This window comes from Schistocerca americana, chromosome 9 (genome assembly GCF_021461395.2).
Source record: "Schistocerca americana isolate TAMUIC-IGC-003095 chromosome 9, iqSchAmer2.1, whole genome shotgun sequence".
Lineage (NCBI taxonomy): Eukaryota > Metazoa > Arthropoda > Insecta > Orthoptera > Acrididae > Schistocerca > Schistocerca americana.
In genome coordinates, this window is record NC_060127.1 from 53,586,596 (window position 1) to 53,610,653 (window position 24,058).

General features: G+C 39.8%; 1 protein-coding gene across 1 annotated transcript in view; it reads right to left on the reverse strand.

The window, feature by feature from the left end:
- Positions 1-24,058, reverse strand: part of LOC124551089 (vam6/Vps39-like protein) — a 119,111-nt gene that overhangs the window by 41,388 nt on the left and 53,665 nt on the right. Inside the window, exons 8-9 of the mRNA XM_047126019.1 lie at positions 9,937-10,091; positions 3,554-3,739 (exon numbers count right to left, since the gene is read on the reverse strand). Coding sequence (XP_046981975.1) covers positions 3,554-3,739; positions 9,937-10,091 — 341 coding nt within the window. The remainder of the gene's footprint in view (positions 1-3,553; positions 3,740-9,936; positions 10,092-24,058) is intronic.

Sequence of the window (24,058 nt, forward strand, 5' to 3'; positions counted from 1 at the left end):
ACATCTCTGTAATGCTATCACGGTTACCAAATAACCCTGTGACGAAACGCGCCGCTCTTCTTTGGATCTTCTCTATCTCCTCTGTCAACCCGATCTTGTATGGATCCCACACTGATGAGCAATACTCAAGCATAGGTCAAACGAGTGTTTTGTAAGCCACCTCCTTTGTTGATGGACTACATTTTCTAAGGACTCTCCCAATGAATCTCAACCTGGTACCCGCCTTACCAACAATTAATTTTATATGATCATTCCACTTCAAATCGTTCCGCACGCATACTCCCAGATATTTTACAGAAGTAACTGCTACCAGTGTGTGTTCCGCTATCATATAATCATACAATAAAGGATCCTTCTTTCTATGTATTCGCAATACATTACATTTGTCTATGTTAAGGGTCAGTTGCCACTCCCTGCACCAAGTGCCTACCCGCTGCAGATCTTCTTGCATTTCGCTACAATTTTCTAATGCAGCAACTTCTCTGTATACTACAGCATCATCCGCGAAAAGCCGCATGGAACTTCCGACACTATCTACTAGGTCATTTATATATATTGTGAAAAGCAATGGTCCCATAACACTCCCCTGTGGCACGTCAGAGGTTACTTTAATGTCTGTAGACGTCTCTCCATTGATAACAACATGCTGTGTTCTGTTTGCTAAAAACTCTTCAATCCAGCCACACAGCTGGTCTGATATTCCGTAGGCTCTTACTTTGTTTATCAGGCGACAGTGCGGAACTGTATTAAACGCCTTCCGGAAGTCAAGGAAAATAGCATCTACCTGGGAGCCTGTATCTAATATTTCCTGGGCCTCGTGAACAAATAAAGCGAGTTGGGTCTCTCACGATCGCTATTTCCGGAATCCATGTTGATTCCTACAGAGTAGATTCCGGGTTTCCAAAAACGACATGTACGCGAGCAAAAAACATTTTTCTAAAATTCTACAACAGATCGACTTCAGAGATATTGGTCTATAGTTTTGCACATCTGCTCGACGACCCTTCTTGAAGACTGGGACTACCTGTGCTCTTTTCCAATCATTTGGAACCTTCCGTTCCTCTAGAGACTTGCGGTACACAGCTGTTAGAAGGGGGCAAGTTCTTTCGCGTACTCTGTGTAGAATCGAATTGGTATCCCGTCAGGTCCAGTGGACTTTCCTCTGTTGAGTGATTCCAGTTGCTTTTCTATGCCTTGGACACTTATTTCGATGTCAGCCATTTTTTCGTTTGTGCGAGGATTTATAGAAGGAACTGCAGTGCAGCCTTCCTCTGTGAAACAGCTTTGGAAAAAGGTGTTTAGTATTTCAGCTTTACACGTGTCATCCTCTGTTTCAATGCCATCATCATCCCGGAGTGTCTGGATATGCTGTTTCGATCCACTTACTGATTTAACGTAAGACCAGAACTTCCTAGGATTTTCTGTCAAGTCGGTACATAGAATTTTACTTTCGAATTCACTGAACGCTTCACGCATAGCCCTCCTTACACTAACTTTGACATCGTTTAGCCTCTGTTTGTCTGAGAGGTTTTGACTGCGTTTACACTTGGAGTGAAGCTCTCTTTGCTTTCGCAGTAGTTTCCTAACTTTGTTATTGAACCACGGTGGGTTTTTCCCATCCCTCACAGTTTTACTCGGCATGTACCTGTCTAAAACGCATTCTACGATTGCCTTGAACTTTTTCCATAAACACTCAACATTGTCAGTGTCAGAACAGAAATTTTCGTTTTGATCTGTTAGGTAGTCTGAAATCTGCCTTCTATTACTCTTGCTAAACAGATAAACCTTCCTCCCTTTTTTTACATTCCTATTAACTTCCATATTCAGGAATGCTGCAACAGCCTTATGATCACTGATTCCCTGTTCTGTACATACAGAGTCGAAAAGTTCGGGCCTGTTTATTACCAGTAGGTCCAAGATGTTATCTCCACGAGTTGGTTCTCTGTTTAATTGCTCGAGGTAATTTTCGGATAGTGCACTCAGTATAATGTCACTCGAAGCTCTGTCCCTACCACCTGTCCTAAACATCTGAGTGTCCCAGTCTATATCTGGTAAATTGAAATCTCCACCTAAGACTATAACATGCTGAGAAAATTTATGTGAAATGTATTCCAAATTTTCTCTCAGTTGTTCTGCCACTAATGCTGCTGAGTTGGGAGGTCAGTAAAAGGAGCCAACTATTAACCTAGCTCGGTTGTTGAGTGTAACCTCCACCCATAATAATTCACAGGAACTATCCACTTCTACTTCACTACAAGATAAACTACTACTAACAGCGACAAACATGCCACCACCGGTCGCATGCAATCTATCCTTTCTAAACACCGTCTGTGCCTTTGTAAAAATTTCGGCAGAATTTATCTCTGGCTTCAGCCAGCTTTCTGTACCTATAACGATTTCAGCTTCGGTGCTTTCTATCAGTGCTTGAAGTTCCGGTACTTTACCAATGCAGCTTCGACAGTTGACAATTACAATAGCGATTGCTGCTTGGTCCCCGCATGTCCTGACTTTGCCCCGCACCCTTTGAGACTGCCGCCCTTTCTGCCCATCTAACCTAAAAAACTGCCCAGTCCACGCCACACAACCCCTGCTACCCGTGTAGCCGCTTGCTGCGTGTGGTGGACCCCTGACCTATCCAGCGGAACCCGAAACCCCACCACCCTATGGCGCAAGTCGAGGAATCTGCAGCCCACACGGTCGCAGAACCGTCTCAGCCTCTGATTCAGACCCTCCACTCGGCTCTGTACCAAAGCTCTGCAGTCAGTCCTGTCGACGATGCTGCAGATGGTGAGCTCTGCTTTCATCTCGCTAGCGAGACTGGCAGTCTTCACCAAATCAGATAGCCGCTGGAAGCCAGAAAGGACTTCCTCCGATCCATAGCGACACACATCACTGGTGCTGACATGAGCGACCACCTGCAGATGGGTGCACCCTGTACCCTTCATGGCATCCGGAAGGACCCTTTCCACATCTGGAATGACTGCACATGGAGTGCACATTGGTTTTCTTCCCCTCTCTTGCTGCCATATCGCTAAGGGGCCCCATTACGCGCCCGACGTTGGAGCTCCCAACTACCAGTAAGCCCACCCTCTGCAACCGCCCGGATCTTGCAGACTGAGGGGCAACCTCTGGAACAGGACAAGCAGCCACGTCTGGCCGAAGATCAGTATCAGCCTGAGACAGAGCCTGAAACCGGTTCGTCAGACAAACTGGAGAGGCCTTCCATTCAGCCCTCCGGAATGTCTTTCGCCCCCTGCCACACCTCAAGACGACCTCCCACTCTACCACAGGTGTGGGATCAGCCTCAATGTGGGCAGTATCCCTGGCAGCCACAGTCGTAGTCCAATCGGGGGATGTGTGGGACGAGCTGGCCGTCCCCGACAAACCCCCATCCTGACCCCCACAGTGATGCCCATTGACAACAGCCTCAAGCTGTGTGACCGAAGCCAACACTGCCTGAAACTGGGAGCGAAGGGAACGTCATAATTCAAAATTCAAAAAGTATAAAGCTATAAGTAGCGGCTATCTTCTTTTTAAATTAATGTTCAATTACCTGAAGGTAACATTTCAGCAGAGTTGTGTCTATGATTTGCAGCAGCTGTTGTGTGGACTTGTTCATGTTGCTTCCCTCTGCCACTACATTGTCACTGTTCCTTATGTTATAATTGTTGTTATTATTCACATTGTTACCCATGGCTTTGTTTTGGACAGTGTTGCCAGCCATCAATTTAAGACGGACCTGTCAACATTTTTTGCATCTTGTAAATATGGTGATGGCACTATAGTTTTAAATTAAATTACAATACATTTTGAGGATGTCAGATAAACAGCACACACCTCGATGTATTTCTTGAAATTTTCCCTTCATAAATAGTATTCCATGAATTTTCAGGACTACAAGCAGATTACTTCAACTTCTTGCCACGATGCTTCGGCTGACAACCATTCGGCCACCTTCAGGTGAGTGTCTTTCACTGGAGATTGCTAGTTCACATCACTAACTTTATACCAAACATTGGTGCGGATACACACACGCAAAGGCAGCTGCTACATGAGTGACCTTTGTCAATTCTTGTGCCCTCGTCAAATATTGCTCCATCTACAACATGCAGGCATATGCATAAAAGTGATGCTAAATGTGCGCTCTCTGTTAGAATGCGCACTCATGGAGTTAAAATCCAGCTGTCATAATTATTTAAATTAACTGTTACTGACCGTGTTGTTGGTCATAAAATTTTTCTTTCTGAAGAAATTAAAGAAATCACCAGGTCTCACGCCTTATCCAGTTGAAAGCCGCTATCACGATTAATAGGATCTTCCGCCAAACGTATTTCTATTGATTCCTTAATGACTGAATCCCAAAAGGATCTCGTCAATGCCAAGATTTCTGTGGCAGAATAATCCATGGAGCTTCCTGTGAAGATACAATGCTTGGCGATCGCTGACTTACTGGGCTGTGAAAGGTGAGTGTGGTGATCGTGCTCAATGCATCTTTAATGCACTGTGTGCATTGTCTGACCAATGTAGGCTTTGCCACACTGGCAGAGTACTCCGGAATCTACAGAATATCTAACCTGTGTGGCAAAGCCCACGCTGGCCAGACAATGTGCATAGTGCTTGAAACACGTGTTGAACATGATCACCACACTCGCCTTTTGCAGCCCAGTAAGTCAGCCATAGACAAGCATTGTATCTCCACAAGACATCATGTAGTATACTGCCACAGATATCTTAGCCTCGACAAGATCCTTCTGGGACTGAGTTATGAAGGAATCAGTAGAAATACGTTTGGCAGAAGATCTTATTAATCGTGATGGCAACTTTCAACTGGATTAGGCATGGGACCTTATGATTTCTTTGATTTCTTCAGAAAGAAAATATTTCATGACCAATGACACGTCTAGTGACAGTTAATTAAATTAATTCTGAAATCTGAATTTTAAGTCCACAGTTTTAATCACCCCAAATCTGGGAATTTGTAAAAAAAAAAAAGCACCTTTTAAATTTTTACTGCTAGTATGTATAATTTAAAAATTAAAGTAAGGGACAGAATGATACTCCTGATACTAAATGTTAGGAAATGTTTACACTTTATCATTTGTTGCCTTTACGATTAAGAATGAAAGGAAAGGAGAGAGAAGCTAGCTTTTCAACTATGGGCACACATTGCTGACAGTCACTTATCATTTATAGTGTCCTATTTCTTTTTACGAGTTGTACTCCCCCCCCCCCCTCCCCCCTCTCACATTCACAGAGACACTGTATTCAACAGCTGTGTAGTGGTAAGGCAGTACAAAAAACACTGTCCTTAGGTCATCGCTTTTTAACGTAATACATTTTATAATCTGGGTCACATCTCTAAATATTATTGTAGAATGGTTATTGATAATAAAATTATTACTGAATGTATTAAACAGTTGGCATGTGTTTTTTTATGATAACTGTGTTCTTAAACTGTTTTCAGTGGGGGGGGAATCAGTTGTAGTGACATATGAGTCAGACTATAGTTTTCTATTCTGCTCCTTTCTTTATCCACTTTCATATAACTGCACTGCTGTGAAGATAAAATCAGAACATTAATATAAAAAAGATTTAACAACAAGGACTCGATGCCCAAGACACTGAAATCGTTCAATTCTGATACTAGTCAATTCCTAGAGAATTGATGATTCTTGGAATCGTGGAATCAGAATCAGTAGTAAGCAAAAATATTACCTATGGACTAGCTACCGGTACTCAATGGAAACTATACTTTATTTCAAAAATTACTTTGAACTTCCCAAGAATTGGCCTCACTAAAAATGTAAAAAGTTATGTTCATAGTCCAATTTGTTTTTCCTAATAACTTTCCTGAACCCTCAAGCAGCTTTTTCTACTTGATTACCCAACCACTGAAGAAGCAGTGTTGCAAAACACCTTTTCCAATACTAAATATCAGCTTAAATTTTTTATGGGCCCCACTTATAAATTAATCTTTAAAATTCAAAAATATCTGGACATTTATGAATTTTGGCCATTTGCCCAGGCATTTACTGTAGGCATTTGCCCCAACTTATAAATGTCCAGGCAATTTACATCACTAAGTATCACCATTACACATGTGCCTGCACACCATATATGGAGCAATATTTATAGAACACACGAAACTCAACAGAGGTCTCTCAAATAGCGGCTGCCTTTGCACATGTGTCTCCCCGCCAAGTTTTGGTATGAAGTTCGCAATATGAACTACTAATCTCCAGTGCTACACACTCACTTGAAGATGGCTGAATGGTTGTCAGCTGAAACATCATGACAGGAGGTTGACATAGTGCGCTGCAATCCTGAAACTTGATGAAACATTTATACAGCTTTCAACTAGTTAGAAACAACCCAGTTAAAAATTACACTGAAAGATAATGTAGTAACAGAAATGTAGTGTCAAAATGCATTTACTAAAACAGTTCAAATGGCTCTGAGCACTATGGGACTTAACATCTGAGGTCATCAGTCCCCTAGAACTTAGAACTACTTAAACCTAACTAACCTAAGGACATCACACACATCCATGGCCGACGCAGGATTCGAACCTGCGACTGTGGCAGTCGTGCGGTTCCAGACTGAAGTGCCTAGAGCCGCTCGGCCACCGTGGCCGGCTACTAAAATAATTAAACATGATACAACCAATATTTGCAAACTGTTAGTCTGAAACACTTTGTGATTTACCGTTAAAGATCTAATCATCAGTAAATTTAAGGTGTCAAATTAATATATTATATGGACATTTCTTCTATTTCATTATTCATTTTAAAGGTAGTCTATTTCAGTTTACACCAGATTACTCACTTGCATCTTCACATTAAATTAGGTAAGTCCCTATAGCTTTTTTGAAAATGGCAACTGACTTTCCTCTTGCTACTCGTTACAACAAGTACAAGGAAATACAAAACCATAATTTCTTTATGATATTTATTTGTATTATGAGCCAATTATCAGTTTATAAAGGAACCACCATGCAACAAATGACTACTATTGTTAAAGTGAAAGGACAGAAAAGAAGAAGAAGAAGAAGAAGAAGAAGAGGACGAATCTTTTTACCGAATATTAGTCATTTCCAATCTGAAAAGCACAATATTATGTACGTGCTTCAGGATTATGTTTGGAATAACTTAGGATGCAGTTGATGGGAACAATCATGTCAGTATACTGTGTAGAATTGTGTGTTAAGTTCTATACATCCTTAAGAAAAACACACTTCCTGAGTAACTAATACATTAATACTAAACCCTGAAAAAACCAACACTGGATAAGTATTTAGCTGGTGTTGAGAATTAATGTAGCAAAAAAAAAGCAGTGCGTTGGTGCGGCATGTTCAAAGATTGACTAAGCTGCCTTTCACTTATAACTAAGCTTTTCTACCAAGTAGTAACAGATGAATCAATTAATGAATTAACATGATTCTAATATAGTTCTAGCATTTCACCAGTAAACACCTGATTCTTTCAAAGAATCAAACTCCTATGTCTAAAGCACCTTATGATACTTTAGACATGAGTTAATGTGTTACACAGATGATGTTAGGCATGCCAGTTAGAAAAAGTTTAGAAAAAAGTTGAAATTATGTTTAAATTTGTCTCAGGTCACTGAAGCCAATAAATGCTCTCACCATCAAACACTGGAAAAATATAGCATGGGTAATTTGTGCTCTATTTTAAGCAAAACCTACTTTTTCACACACATCAATGTTTATGTCATATCTCCTGAACTATGTGTAGTACAATGATATAATTTTGCAAGTACTTTCACTGAATAAGTGGATACTCTCTGCAAAAAGTATTGGGAATAGAAACAGTCAAAAAGAAGTAATAAATTAAAATATTATGTCGGATGAGACTGCTTTACTGCATGAACAGAGAAAACGTAATGTCTGACAAACTTTTTTTCCTTCATATTTTTGTAAGGATGAGAGGAAGAAAAAGTTTCATCAAGTTTAGAAATTGTGTGTACAGGTTGTTGGAAGTCACTAAGGGCACGTATTCTCAAATACTGGATGAATATAGCCTGGATATTTCCATGCCTCTGGGCAGTAAGGCCTGACTGCTTATGATACGAGTCAAGCAAGCTGAGCAGTCAGTGGGAACTTAGTACTCGGAGATGACAGTGGCCACGAGTGTGTGAGCTATGCATTAGTGAATATATATGTGTGTGTGTGTGTGTGTGTGTGTGTGTGTGTGTGTGTGTGTGTGTGTGTGCGCGCGCGTGCGTGTGCGTGTGTGTGTGTCTGTGATTTTTTAAGAAGGACTATGTCCAATACCTGATAATACCTAGCGGTCTTCTTTTGACGTGCCCGCTGCCACTCAATGTGTCCTCTATGCGGTGTGCAGCAACCTACTCTATTTCACATCTTAACCTCCATTGCCATAGTATTCAGTTCAAAGACTGCTTTGATGTAGCTCTCTGTGCAAGCCTATCCTATGCAAGCCTCTTCATCTCTGCATAACAACTGCAGCCTACACCCTTTTGAACCTGCCCACTGCAGTCAAGCCTGGATTTCCTTCTAAAGCTCCCCTCCACATGCCTCCATTAACAAACCAACTATTCTTTGACATTCATGAAGCCCCTTCTTTTAATCAAGAAATCATAGAATTCAGCACCTCCTGATTGCTCATCCAATCTACCCATGTAATCTTCGGCATTCTTCTGTTAAGACCACACTTCAAAAGATTTGTTGTAATCCAACACGCTTTAAAGTGTGTCGACGTGTTGCCTTCATCTGCCCAATCGCCACATCTGTCTCCAGTAGAGCGCATACGGGACATCATCGGACAATAACTCCAGTGTCATCCGCCTCTGTATTGACTGACAAAGTGTAACAGGTTTGGAACTCCATACTACAAAGTGACATCTGGCACTTGTACACCACAACACATGTATGTTTGCATGTCTCCATTCAACATTCTGGCTAGTTATTAATGCACCAGCATTTCACATTTGCAGTGGCTTTTCTTGCACTTACATTACCCTGTGGTCTTACAAAGTTAATCACTTAAACATGTTACGTAGACAAATATATTCACGAAATTTCATTACTCTACATTTATTGTTTTTTGGTGTTGCGATTTTTCCCCCTGTGTATGTTTATCTTTTCTGAATAACAATTTTTGTTATTGTCAATCAGCATTTCATAGCTCTGCCCCTACTTCTGCCAATGCCAGTTATTTTGCTACTGCAATCCCCTCAAAAAAAAAAAAAAAATTCTGTTACTTTTAGTGTCTCATTTCCTAATGTAATTCTATAAGCATCACCTCAATGTAATGTGACAACATTTCACAGTCCTTGTTTTACTTTGTTATTGTTCATCTTTTATCCCCTTTTGAAGTCCCTATCCACTACATTTACCTGATAGAATTATAGAATTACACTGTCACTGGCAAAACTTAAAATATTTATTTCTTCTCCTTCAACAATCATTCCTTTTCCAAAATTTCTTCTAAGTTTCCTAACTAAATAACAAGAGAGATGGGTTATAATGCTGCTTCACTCCTTTCTGAACTACTGCCTCTCTTTTGTGTCCTTTGGCTTTTATAATTACCAACTGGTTTCTTTACAAATTGTAAATAATTTTTCATCCACTGTAATTTATTTTATCCCCAATGTCTTCAGAATTTTAAAGAGTGTACTCCCATCAACAATGCCAAAAATCTTTTGCAAACACATAAGTATGTACTTTAATTAACATTATCTTAATACAATTCTAAAAACAGAAAAATTGTACATAGACAGGGGTAGTCAGAATGAACAGTACAACTTACTCATAATCAATGCACCAATTAGTGCATTAGTTGTTGACAAGAATTTATAACTGTTTTGGTACTATTATGATCAATAACAGTAAGTAGTGATAATTTTGGGATTTCATTTTCAAATACTTGAAGTAGTGTGTACTTTTGAATTTACCTCAGTGAGGAATTCAATCAACGCAAGAAGAGCATTTTCGAGCTCTCGATCTTGAAGCTTCTGTCGAATAGGGTGCCTGTCGGGACTGTCCAGAGTCGGCTGTCGTGTCTCCTGCGGAAGTAGATCCGGGAACAGACGAATCACATCATACGGATCTGCCACATATGTTGAAGAAACATGTCACCTGCCATAGTAGTAACTGTGTTTTAAGTTTACAGTGGTAACTGAAAATATGCAGTTTATTTATTTAGATACTTATTACATAGAAACATTACTGTGTGCTGACAAATGTGTGGAACGAGTCAAAACAAATAATTTAGTATTATATAAATGTAATTTACACTCCCATACAGAGACATGAGGGAATCTTACAATGAACTATATAAAACTGTCTAGCAATTAAATGAACATTTTGTCAGGTTTATCAAACCAAAAGGGAAAACTATTAAGAATTATGGGAGATTGCAAATATTATTAATCATGTAAAAATAAAACAGGCACAGAAATTAAAATTTGAACTGGAACACAAAAATCAAGACAAATGTGTGAAACAATCTGCCCATCTCTCTTTAGAAATTGATCAAGACAATAAATTCCTTGTAAAGAAAAATGCTTTTAGCTTACTTTTAACTAATTTGTTAACTCATGGGGACTTAATATAGCTTGCAATATGTTGTGATATAGTGGGCAGTATTCCTATTTACTTAAGGACTCTGACAGGAGGTTTTTGCAGACCCTCAATATACAACTGTAATAATCATTCTTGGATGATAAAGACTATTTGATACCAGTGAATTGTTCCACAATATGAGTCCATAAGCTCCCAAGTGAATTGAAATATTAAAAATTGGTTTGCTCTGAGAAACTAATAACCGAAATTATGTTGGAAACAAATTTTATTTAGCACAAACTTTTTGAAACTTGGCGGATACAATGTTCTCAGTTAAACCTTCTATTGATGTGGATACTTATTTTTGAGCAATATACCCTTTATATCTGTTTACTACCACGTGCAACAAGTATCGCCTGTCGACCTTTATGGTACGAAGGTGATCTTACTGAGACCAGCTCATCCTGATATCCTACCCACACAACCCAATGCCATTTTCCATCATACTCCTAATCTGTGTAATATCTTTGGTAAACAGTATGACAATCTCAGACTGTTAGCACTTTTCCAATGCTCCTACTCCCACTATTCTATCCACTACAAAACCTGCCTATGCTCTCAGCCACTACCATTTATTCCAAAACCACCACCACTGGTAAGGCCAAAAACATCAAAGACAGCACAACATGTGGAACCACACTTATTGTTCACCAATTAACATGTAACATTTATTCACTGAGCCATGTTTTATATAGGAATGCCACCAATAAAGTGACTGAATACATGAATTGGCACAGGAGACCTGTCTACCTCATGGACACCCAGTACCCATTTGCTGAAAGTACTCTGCAGCATGACTCAAGGGGTCTGAGTTCCTTGCAACACCACATTTGAATCCACCTGTCCAACAGTAATGTTGCTGAACTCTGTAAGTGGGAACTTGCTCCCCAGCATCCCATCATCCTCCTAGATTTTATCTCTGTCAACATATAATTCCCCCTTTCTGTTTTCCGTTACTATTACTTTTTCATTTTTTTCCAATTATTACTACTTTTTCTTTATTTTTATTTATTTATTTACTTAATTATTTTCTTTACTAATAACTCCCTGTCCCCATTTATTTAAACAACTAGCTCCCATGTATAAAACAGCTAAATTTTCACACATCTCAAATCTTTATCATGCCACATCTCCTGGACTATGTCTCATACAGTGATACAATTTTGCAGGTACTTTCAGTGGTATATGTTAATATACCACTGCAAAGTGTGTTGTGAATAGATTTAGTAGTAAAGACATAATAAATTGTCATGTTATTGCATGAACAGCAAAGCTATAGCAAGCAAAAAACTTTTTTCTTTCGTGTGTGTGTGTGTGTGTGTGTGTGTGTGTGTGTGTGTGTGTGTTTGGGGAGGGGGGGGAGAGAGGAGGGGGAGGGGGGGGGGTGACAGCAAGGAAATTACAGGATGGCACATGAAATGTGTCACCATTTTGTTTTTGAGTAAAAATTTTACTGTCTAGGCGAACTCAAAGGAACACATACTACAACAGAAAACACTCTGCAGAAAATTGTTTTAACTCAGGGCATGCTCAATATGTCCACCATTCTTATTCCTAACTTGCTTCACACAAATATTAATGTTAGCAATAGCCTTACGGCACATGGCTTCTGTGATTTCACTGCAGGCTTGAAAAATTAGGGATCTAGGCTCCATCCAATCATGTGGAAGTTTCGGGAAAGTTGTTTCCTTCAGGTATTCCCAAAGAAAGAGGTTGAGGCCTGGAGTATTGGGGGTAAAGAAATTTTCTGTCACTGAAATGACCTGGAAATCTGAGTGAATGGACCTGTATGTCAAAATGCTCATGTAAGAAATCCAGCACAATGATTGCACTAAGTGGCCTTGCTCCATGTTGCATGAACCACTGCATGATGAAGGGCAATGCAGTACCAAGAATCTGTGGAACACAGTTATTGCAGAACATGCTCAAATAACAGACACTGTTCACAGTTTCTTCAAGGAAGAAAGGTTCAATAAGGTCGTGACTGGAAATTGTGACCCACACCGTTAACCTTTGAGCACAATGTTGTTGTTCGTGAAGCACTTGTGAATTATCAGTAGCCCAAAAGCAAATATTTTGTTTGTCAACCACATCGTCCAAATGAAAATGCACCTTGTCTGAAAACCAAATGTAGAGAGTTTGTACTCTCCCAGCAGGCAAACAGTACTCTCTAACTTTCTGCAGCGAGCTTCTGCGCACAGGTTATCTTATATGGGTACATCCAGTGGTCACCTTTAAGAATCTGTTGAACGGAGCATCTGGATACATCTAGTTCCACGGCTGCCCTTCTGCACAATTTGCCAGGACTTCTCCTATACAGATTGATCACACAGCCTGTGAATGGTTCTCTTGGAAGACGCCCACTGTGTGTTCAACTGCCATTGAAACCACCTTCAAATCGCAACAGGACTTTTCATTTCATGAAAAAGTAACACAACTGCCAATCGCAGCTGCATTGTTAGTCATCTATTGTCGGCTGTGTTGTAAACAGTAGTATTTTTAATTACGCATCATTTTGTAACTCATTTGTTTCTCTGAGATCTACCGTTATTGCTGTTGTGATGGTCAATGGGATATCTAATTCTACTCATAAATTATGTATGAAACAAATAGTGACACATTTCGTGTGCCATCCTGTATATGTCATGTTTGTTGGAAGTCACTAAGTGATCTCGTTCTCAAACAGTGAATACAGCCTGAGCAATTTGTGTCATGTGAGTTAAACTGCCTAACTTAATACATGGTTTCTTGTGTTATCCCTTTTGTGTAACATTATGCATCTTAAGGACTAGATTATGACAGTATTTTAAATATAGTGAACAGTTATATGAAATACTGAAAATCAAATTTCTGTTGCTCCTGGAACCATTAAACAAACAAAGTGCACCTGGGAACAGATGACTCTCTTAGCCATTTAGCAATATATGAGGTGTGATTAAAAAGTAATCAGACCATTTTATTTTTGCAGGCTTTAACATATGACTTTCAATTTTTTTAATGTTCTTGCTACACATGTTCCTGATGTATGTTTGCATTTTCAGCTGATTCGAATATTTAGTTTATTGTTGACAGTTGAAAAAGTAATGTGTGTTTTCAAGTGCTCATAGAATTTTTACTTTTGAAAATGATTGAACAAAGAATTTGCATTAAATTTTGCTAGAAAAATGAAATAAAGTGCAGCACTGCATTTGAAATGTTGATTACAGCTACTGGCAATCTACTATGAGTAAGACAAGAGTTTACAAGTGGCATAGACATTTCACAGAGGGTCAAGACGACGTTGAAGATGACGAGCACTCTGGACACCCTAGCACATCAATTACTGACAACATTGTGGAAGAAGTAAAGAAAACAGTTCTCGAAAAATCACTGAATCACCATCAGAGAGGTTGCTGATGACGTCGGCACATCCTTTCGCTCATGCCAAGCAATTTTTTCAGATGATTTGGGCACAAAAGGCATCGTAGCAAAGTTTGTTCCAAAACTGTTGAATTTCGACAAAAGATGACGTCGCATAGATATTGCACAGCAGTTGCTAAATGAAGTCAACAACAATCCAGAACTTCAAAAGGAGGTTATAATGTGAGGAAACACAGGTATATGGGTGAGTGATGAACAACCTTAAGCAACCTACTACTCTTTTCTCTGCGATTAAGGATATAACAGTTCCAAAGTTAGCATTCTTTCTTATGCTCCAACAACAGTCCGTCTCATAATTTTATCAAGTGTGTATTATAAATTACACTTGTCACAGTAATGTAATGCAGAATATTAAAGATGGATGGGCCAGCAGCTCTGAGTTAGTTTTAAATCTCTGTGTCACTGTCAGGATCTTGAAAAAGGAAAACCAAACACTAATGTACAGAAGTCCACATTATCTCATCACTGTCGTGCCTGATTTATGATCACTATTATTAGTGAAATACTACATGTAGGATTTACATGACATGACTGATTACTGCTAACTTAGCACATGCTTCACACTAGAAAGAATAAATACACATAAGATTTAAATTGTGACCTAATGATAACGAATTATCACTGCTGAAATAAATGGACAATGTAATAAAATCATGAAAAAATATTCCATTCGTCTTTCACAGAAAAAAAAGAATGTTGTGTTGAAAAGTGTGATTAATGCATGTGAAACTTCTGAGCAGATTTATATTAATTACTGTAGACAAAAGAATATTCATAAATTTCTTCAAAAATACAAAACCTATAAATATAAATAATTCAGTCATTTATCAAGAAACAACATTATACCTTGAGAAATCACTATACACTGAACCAACTTTTATTTTTATTGTTATTATCATCAGTATTATTATTATTATTAACAACAATATTATGAAAAGGAGAGATTGTTACTCACAATATAGAGGAGATGCTGAGTTGCAGAAAGGCACAAAAAAGTCTGCTAAAATAGTAAGCCACATCTGGTCTAAGCAGCTTGTTGTGCCTGTCTGTGAGTCATCATCTCCACTACATGGTAAGCAGCAACTAATCCTTTTTATTCTTCCATCCTGACTTTTCAATTGCATTATTATTATCATTATTTTGTAGCATTACTAGCAGCACTTCCTATTTGAATATCTAGCAAGATCTTATCCAAAAAATAATTTAGGGTACATTAATGAGTTAGCCCTTATGATTAAGATATTAAAAGTAACTGAGTTATAAACACCATCATATACTTCAGTTCGCTTAAATTTTAACCCATTATTAGGATTACGTTTAATACTTAACATTGTGAATTACTATATTTATGCATGGAAAACTGAAATAAAAGTAATTATGTTAATATACTTCTCACACTGCAATAGTAAGTCAGATATAAGTAAAAATCTAAACTTATATCCTGTATTATTCGATTGAAGATGTTACAATTGATTTGTTGGTTCATTTGGGTTTAGGGCATTTGACTTTGAGGTTATTAATATGCATACAAATTTACTGTCAGTTGAGAGACTTGAAGCATATAACAGATTGCATTTTGATGTGTTGAAACAAAAATTGTAGTATTGAAATACAAAAATTGTAGTATTGAGAAAACAGAGGTTCCAATTAAGAGCCCAACAATCAAATAAAAAGTTCTTAAAGTTATACATGTCAATCAGAAAGTATTTGCCCCTGTTTTTTTAGGCAAATTGTGGCTGTCAGTGTGAAGTCAATATGTCCATTCCCAGCAGTGAACATTTCTTTGACTGCCCCAGCCTGCCCTGCTGGTAGCTCCGCGGCATGGAGATGCTGCCAGTTCTAGAAGATGGCAGTTGTGCCACACATGTCCACGGCATGCAAGCAATGGGTGTGATTTGTTTCTATAGACCAAGGTATGAACACCCATCAAAATCCACTGGAAAACATAGCCTATGTATGCAGAAAGGTGTCTTGCTTAGAGAAGCGTGAGGTGGTGGTGTTAAGAGCTCACAAAAAGTCATGAAGATTTGTATGACAATGACCATTCGGGAAGCTTGTGCTTGTTTCTGACTGATGGCAATATTTCCTGTGTGGATGCAATGGTGAAAGCATGATGAGAGGCAAGTGAATGATTGCTTCACTGAATCATCTGCAATGGTATGCCGAGAAGGGTGATAGGTTCCTGGACTGCACTGTTAATGCCAATGAAACAAGGATATTGCATTTCATGTTGGAATCAAAACAGCAGAGGGTGGTGTGAAACCATTCAGGTTCGCCTAAGATGTGATGTTAATAGTCTTCTGGGGTCACTGTGGACTGCTCCTGCTGGATTTTATGCCATCAGGTGTAACCATCATTGCCGACAGTTATTGTTCCAAGCTGCCACATCTGTAGGCTGCCCCAGGAAGAAACCAAGGGATTCTCAATTTGGACACTGTGATTATCCTCCACAACAGTATGAGATCACTTGTAGCAATCAGAACTGCTGATAGACTTCGGTCATTTCACTTGAAGAGTTTGAACCATCTACCGTACAGTCAAGACCACACCCATGGTGATTTCCACAGTTTCAGTCCACTGGAGAAGTTCCTAAAAGGGTATCAATTCACATGTAGCAATGAAGCCAAGATATCAGTCAGACAGTCGTTGCACAGTCAGCTGTATGAATTCTACTCCATAAGCATCTCAAATTTAGTGCTGCGATGGGACAAATGTTCGAACTGACTTGGAGGCTACGTAAAAAATAGTGTAATGTATGTAGAATAGTACATATATTTCTAATTACCTACATGTAACTTATTTTGGCTACCAAAAAATAGGGGCAAAGGCTTCCTGATCCATCCTCACAATTTAGATAAATGTGGATCACTGGAAACTGGTACATAGCACTTGGCCGACCAATCTAAAATATGATTAAAGTTTTGGACGTGAATCTTCCTGGTCACGCAATCCCCACACCCACAACCCCCCGAACACTGGAACTTATATGCCCGCATTCCTTCATGTTTCATTAGTATGTATGGTTATGAAATAATTCTTGAAATAAAATACTGTTATATATCAATAAGTTTTCAGCCAAGTGCTCAAAGGTCCTGAGAGACAACATGAAGTCAATCTTCACACCTCAAGCTACAGTATGCCACCTTATGAGACCTTTGAAAGATAATACTGGCATCAGAATACCCAGAATTTAAAAAATACTGTGCCAGTGCAGACAGTACTATGCAAGGAAACCTTGTGCATGACAGAACAATGTCGAACTGAACAAGAGACGTGTCTGTGATTATTCTATCCAGAGAAGGTGGTATTGGCTGAACATGCACGGGAAAATTGACATAAAATTGCATTCAATGACACATCTACACAATGTGATCAAAAGTATCTGGACACCCCCAAAAAACATACATTTTTCATATTAGGTTCATTGTGCTGCCACCTACTGCCAGGTACTCCATATCAGCGACTTCAGTCATCATTAGACATCGTGAGAGAGCAGAATGGGGCGCTCCATGGAACTCACGGACTTCAAGTGTAGTCAGGTGATTGGGTGTCACTTGTGTCATAAATTTGTATGCGAGATTTTCACACTCCTAAACATCCTTAGGTCCACTGTTTCTGATGAAGTGGAAATGTGAAGGGACACACACAGCACAAAAGCATACAGACTGACCTCATATGTTGACTGACAAAGATCACCAGCAGTTGAAGAGGGTCATAATGGGTAATAGGCAGACATCTATTCAGACCATCACACAGGAATTCCAAACTGTATCAGGTTCCACTGCAAGTACTATGACAGTTAGGCATGAGTTGAGAAAACTTGGATCTCATGGTCGAGTGGCTGCTCATGAGCCACACATCATGCTGGTAAATGCCAAACGACACCTCGCTTGGGGTAAAGAGCATAAACATTGGACGATCGAACAGTGGAAAAACATTGTGTGGAGTGACGAATCACAGCACACAATGTGGCGATCTGATGGCAGGGTGTGGGTATGGCGAATGCCTGGTGAACATCATCTGCCACCGAATGTAATGCCAACAGTAAAATTCGGAGGCGGTGATGTTATGGTGTGGTCATATTTTTCATGGAGGGGGCTCGCACCCCTTGTTGTTTTGCATGGCACTATCACAGCACAGGCCTACATTGTTGTTTTAAGCACCTTCTTGCTTCCCACTGTTGAAGAGCAATTCGGGGATGGCGATTGCATCTTTCAACACAATCGAGCACCTGTTCATAAGACACGGCCTTAGCGGAGTGGTTGCACACCAATAATACCCATGCAATGGACTGGTCTGCTCAGAGTCCTGACCTGAATCCTATGGAACACCTTTGGGATGTTTTGGAGCACAGACTTCGTGCCAGGCCTCACTGACTGACATCGATACCTCTCCTCAGTACAGCATTCTGTGAAGAATGGGCTGCCATTCCCCGAGAAACCTTCCAGCACACCTGATTGAACTTATGCCTGTGAGAGTGGAAGCTGTCATCAAAGCTAAGGGTGGGCCAAAACTATATTGAATTCCAGCATAACTGATGGAGGGTGCCATGAACTTTTAAGTCATTTTCAGCCAGATCTTTTGATCACATAGTGTATCTCTGTAAAGACCCGCAGTTTCTGTGAACAGCATAATTACAAGAGTTACAGAAATCAAAATATCTGACAATGCCATTAGTAAAGAAAGTAGTTTGCAACTGAATACAGTTGGGAAAGTGGCCACTGCAAACTTAAAGCAAGTGTGGAAGACAGGGAACGAAAACGTGGTATTGTATTGCAGTAGACTGAGCACTGGTGAAATTACAGCCTGTTCCAGAAGCTATGCAGGGTGCTTCAGGAGGAACAGTAAATATTTTAGGAGGGGGTTGTGTAGATTAAATGAAATAAAACATTCCACATAGTGTTTGCCCAATTTTTACTGTCACACAGATACAGGTTGCTACAGATCCAAGTTTTCATTTTGTTTGTTTATACTCTACATATTAAATACTGATACTCCACATATTACATTCATCCCTTTCAAAAACATGCTTCTGTCCTGGGAGTTACTCCCAAAGGCCTAACACAGGAAGTCCTTGTCTCAGGATGCAATTCAACTCTACATCAGCCCCTTTTACGGTTTCAAATACAGCAATCTCTTGCACTTACCCAGCTAATCTGTGACATATATACCTCATCTGCCACTTTCCACTCCAACAGAGTTCTCCCCTCCTATAAAATCCTGACCATCATATTCCCTTGGGTGGTATTATCTGACAAACCAAATGCAACGAAATGGTAGACTTTATCTCAAAAAATTATCCCCGCATTCTCCTAAACTACCTCAACACGGCCATCACCTACCACTCCTCTCCCACAAACTGAGCGCGGCCAACATCCCCCAGCCTTTACCACTGCCTCCCAGAGCAATGATAACTCATGATCACAAGAACCAGCTAGAGCAGCACAGTGTTCTCAACCTTTCATCTAAGGTACTCCCCTCCTCCTCAATTATTTGTATTATTCAAAGGTCTCGCTTTCAGCCCTAAATTTGCATATAATATGCTGCTTTGGTGAAGGATCTACTTGCCTGCACACATAATGACAACTGGAAATAGCACCTCATAACCCAAGCCCAAAAACTTTCCATCAGCAGATCTGACAATGAACCCTGCCTCGAACAGTTTCAACCATGATCCTAACCTGATCCACCACCACTACCTCAAAATCATCCCTTACAAGCCCTCACAATATTCCCACATCCAGCACTGCTTCACAACCCTTCCTCAGGTCCACACAACATGATCCTAACCTGTGCTCTGCAGAACTCCAAGCTCCCGAAAAACTGGTGATTCCACTATTATCTTCCCAGCAGAGAACAAGGGATCTACCATTGTGGTACTTGACTGATGGGAGTATGCAAGTAAGAGTCAATGCCAGCCATCTGACACCTCTATGTACAGCATCTGCCATCAAGATCCCATCCCTGTGAAACAAACTGACCTACATTCCACCCTTAAGACCTCAGACTCCTCACAAGAACTAACACCCCAATCCATAAAACTTCTTACCCCAACCAAATCAGGGATCCCCACATTTTACCTTCCCCTGAGCTTTACAAACATAACCATCCTGACTGTCCCACTGCTGCTAGTTTCAAAGCACCCATTGAATGTATATCTGCCTTAGTTCATCAAAGCTTGCTACATATAGCATAAAGACTTCCCTCCAATATTAAAGACACCTACCATTTCCTAAATCATCTGAAATCTGTGCCCATCCCACATACCACATACCTTGCTTTTCACCACTGATGTCACCTCCTTCTATACCGACATACCCCATATATAAATGGTCTATCTGCTGCGGAACATTTCTTCGATCAGCACCCACCTGATTCCAAACTTAAGACATCCTTCCCACTCAACATAATCAAATTTATACTTACCAACAACTACTTTATCTTTGAGGGACAGACATAGAAACACGGCAGGGGCACAGCTATGGGAACCAGGATGGCTCCTTCTTATGCCCATCTTTTCATGGGTTGTTTGGAGGGGGCTTTCCAGCGACCCATAAGCCTTCTCCCGCTGGTCTGGTTTAGATACATTTACGACATCTTTGTCACATGGACTCATAGTGAGGCTGACCTGTTAAAATTCTTGGAATATCTAAATAAATTCTCTCAAATAAATTTCACATGGTCCTGTTTCAAATCCATGCCACTTCCTTTACATTGACGTCATTCTCACTTAAGGACAGCTACGCGTTTCTGTTCAAATTAAACCTAACATAAACAACAGTACTTACACTCTGACAGTTGCCATCCTTTCCATATCAAACGTCCCCCCACTCATAGAGCCTTGGCATTCGAGGTAAATGTATTTAATCAGATGCAGACTCTTTGCAGCAATACACCATCATTCTCACCTCACCCTTCACTGCCCATAATTGCCCCTCCCTATTCCAAAAGCAGATATCCTGGCCCTTCACATCCAATCCTGGTACTGCTGATTCCCACAAAAAGCACTTAGGAGAACACCGCATATCATTCAGTATTATCCTGTCTTGAAGCTATTAATCAGCTACTTTGACAAGGCCACGATTCCCTAAAATCATGTCCTGAAATAATGTCCACCACACCAGAATAGCTTTTCGTTGTCCTCCCAATCTCTGCAATATGCTTTTCAGACTTTATAATCCTTCTGCATCCATTTCCCTACCCTACGACTTCTACCCCTGTGACCGTCCCCACTGTAGGACTTGCCCTACGAACCCTCCTACCACTATTTATACAGGGTGTATACATGGACAAGGAAAAAACATCCCCGGTTAAAAATACAATTTCTCCCGGATGAAAATACACTTTTACCGTTTAAAGTTACAGTATACTTTTCCTCGGCACAGTAAAACTTATCAATCATTTGAATGTTTATGGTTTTATACGCCGACGTAAAATTTCCCGGCACTTTCGAAAACGAAACTCGGGGAGGGGGAGACACGTTTTGGAAAGATCTTTGATTTGCAGCAACACGTACGCTGCATATTTTTGTGTTACGAAGGTATAAATTCGAATTCCACCAAACACCGCATTTTACTTTCCAAAGAATTGAAATCGAGATTGCAACGTGCTTTTGTAAGCCAGTCATAGCTCACGTCACGTGATCTCGCCATATGATGACAGCATAGGATACGTGATGTAGTTAGCTAATAGCAAGATCACTCTTAAGTAGCGCGAACATACAAATAAGAAAAGTTTATGGTTTAAATTGATATACATAATGCTGCTACAAGAAAAACAAAGGTTTCACATATAATCGTGGTCTCGAAGATTAATAAGCTACAAGAGAAGCTAAGCTTCCACATATGATGTTGATCTTTTTTGCGTGTGATACACTTTAAGATGTTGTTGTTGTGGTCTTCAGTCCTAAGACTGGTTTGATGCTACTCTATCCTGTGCAAGCTTCTTTATCTCCCAGTAACTACTGCAACCTACATCCTTCTGAATCTGCTTAGTGTATTCATCTCTTGGTCTCCCTCTACGATTTTTACCTTCCACGCTGCCCTCCAATACTAAATTGGTGATCCCTTGATGCCTCAGCTGAGACACTTTTAAGATATATCACACAAATGTACCACTAAAATTTTTAATAACGACGTAAATGTCTGATCTTCTGGGCTCGAAATTCTTCTAGATGGTCGTACTCAAACAGTTGATTTTTAATTGAGAGTCAAACGCTCTGTGATTTAAGAAATTCATCGAACATTCTTGCACATAGTTCATCTTGTGTAAAAGGAAATTTACACTGAAAGTAACGCTTTTCAAACCACCATATTTTCCCGTGACCTGTTAGAAACTGATTAGTTTCAGCAGTTGCTCTTGCGCAGCTACGATGACACAGGAGGCCCAAAAATTTGTATGTGTAAAACATTAAAAGATTTGCAGTATGTTACAAAAGAAACAAGGCATCAGAGGATAATTCAAGAGCATCGGAATTTCATGAACCATACTAAAACGCATAATTCGGCTTGAAGTACACAATCATATGTCCAGATTCGGATGTAAATTTTCTTGAGTACCAGTACTGTATTATCTCATGTTTGATTCTTTATTACGGCATAATGCCATGCGAGCTAGGAGATGGAAAATGTGCACTTGAAATGCAGGGAACAGTTTAAATTAGCCAACAGTGTGAAATTAAACACCTCGTTTCAAATAAATTAACTGCCTCAGTGCTAAAGATTAATAAAAGCCAAATCTCTTTAGCAAACTGACAAAAATAAGTTCATTGTTCTGCAAGGTGATTAATGCTTGACTGTCAGAAAGGTGGAAATAAAACCTGAAACTAATAACATATTTTAGCCTTCCGTAATTATGCGAACGTATTTTAATTCATTTGATAGCTCCCAACCACAGAAATTCATTTTGTTTTCATTTAATGTGAGAGCAAATAATGAAGAGGAAACAGCAAAATCACTAAATGTAAATATGGGTCACGAGAAGACTACCCACCTCCCCACTACAGCTCAGACTGCTCTGTGCATCAGCCCCGGATCTACAATATTTCCGAACCGGGACAATAGAAGATAGTGGTGCCCAGCAACACATTCATAGGCAGAAGCAGGAGAAGGTACTACCCATATGCGACACAACTGCGCATGCACAAGAGCCCACCCGCAACTACTCAAACAAATCTAATGAAGATAGCTGTCACGTCACGCTCATCAAAGGCAATTTGTTGTTAGGAAGCATTGCATAGTCTTCCTAAAGCCTTTGACACACTTTGCTGTTGGAAGATGCTTGTATGAGCACTATGTTTTGCTGTTGTATATGGCACATTTACTTTGCTATTTAAGTTTTATTTTCGTTGTTTTTCACCCCCTCGTTCATGTTTTGATGCTGCAGTATTATTCTGCAGAAGCGGGATACAGTAAAATCCTTTGTTGGAGAATATGTTCTTACCAGGCAAAAATCATAAAAATTTCACTGAAAACTAAAACAATGAAAAATTCCCGAAATTCTACAAATTCCCGAGTTTTTCCTGGTTTTCTCCCGGATGAAAAAATTCCCAGGTTTTTCCCGGATCTCCCGGTCGTCCTGGGTCGTATACACCCTGTTATAGTAGCCCTATAACTGGCAAAACATATAATATCAATCTATCAAATGACACACCATGTACCAGCTGTTATTTAAACAGCCTTTGGCCTATTACATTGGCATGACTACCACCAAGTTATCACTTACGACGAATGGGCGTAGGCAGTGGGTGTATACTGGCAACACACTTTGTCCTGTTGTAACATGACAGTCGTGGCCTTGGTTCCTGTTTTCTGACACGAGCCATCTGAATTCTTCCCCCAGACAACAGTTTCTCTGAACCCTGCAAGTGGGAGCTGCCATTCCAACACATCCTTGGTTCTGGCCTTAATTTACATTAATTTCTTTGGTCTCGGCATTTCTTATCAGTAACTATTTCTTTCTTCACTCCCTTTTAGTTTTATATATCTCTTATTTTCTGACTTTTCAATTCTCCACCTTTACCACATGCAACAC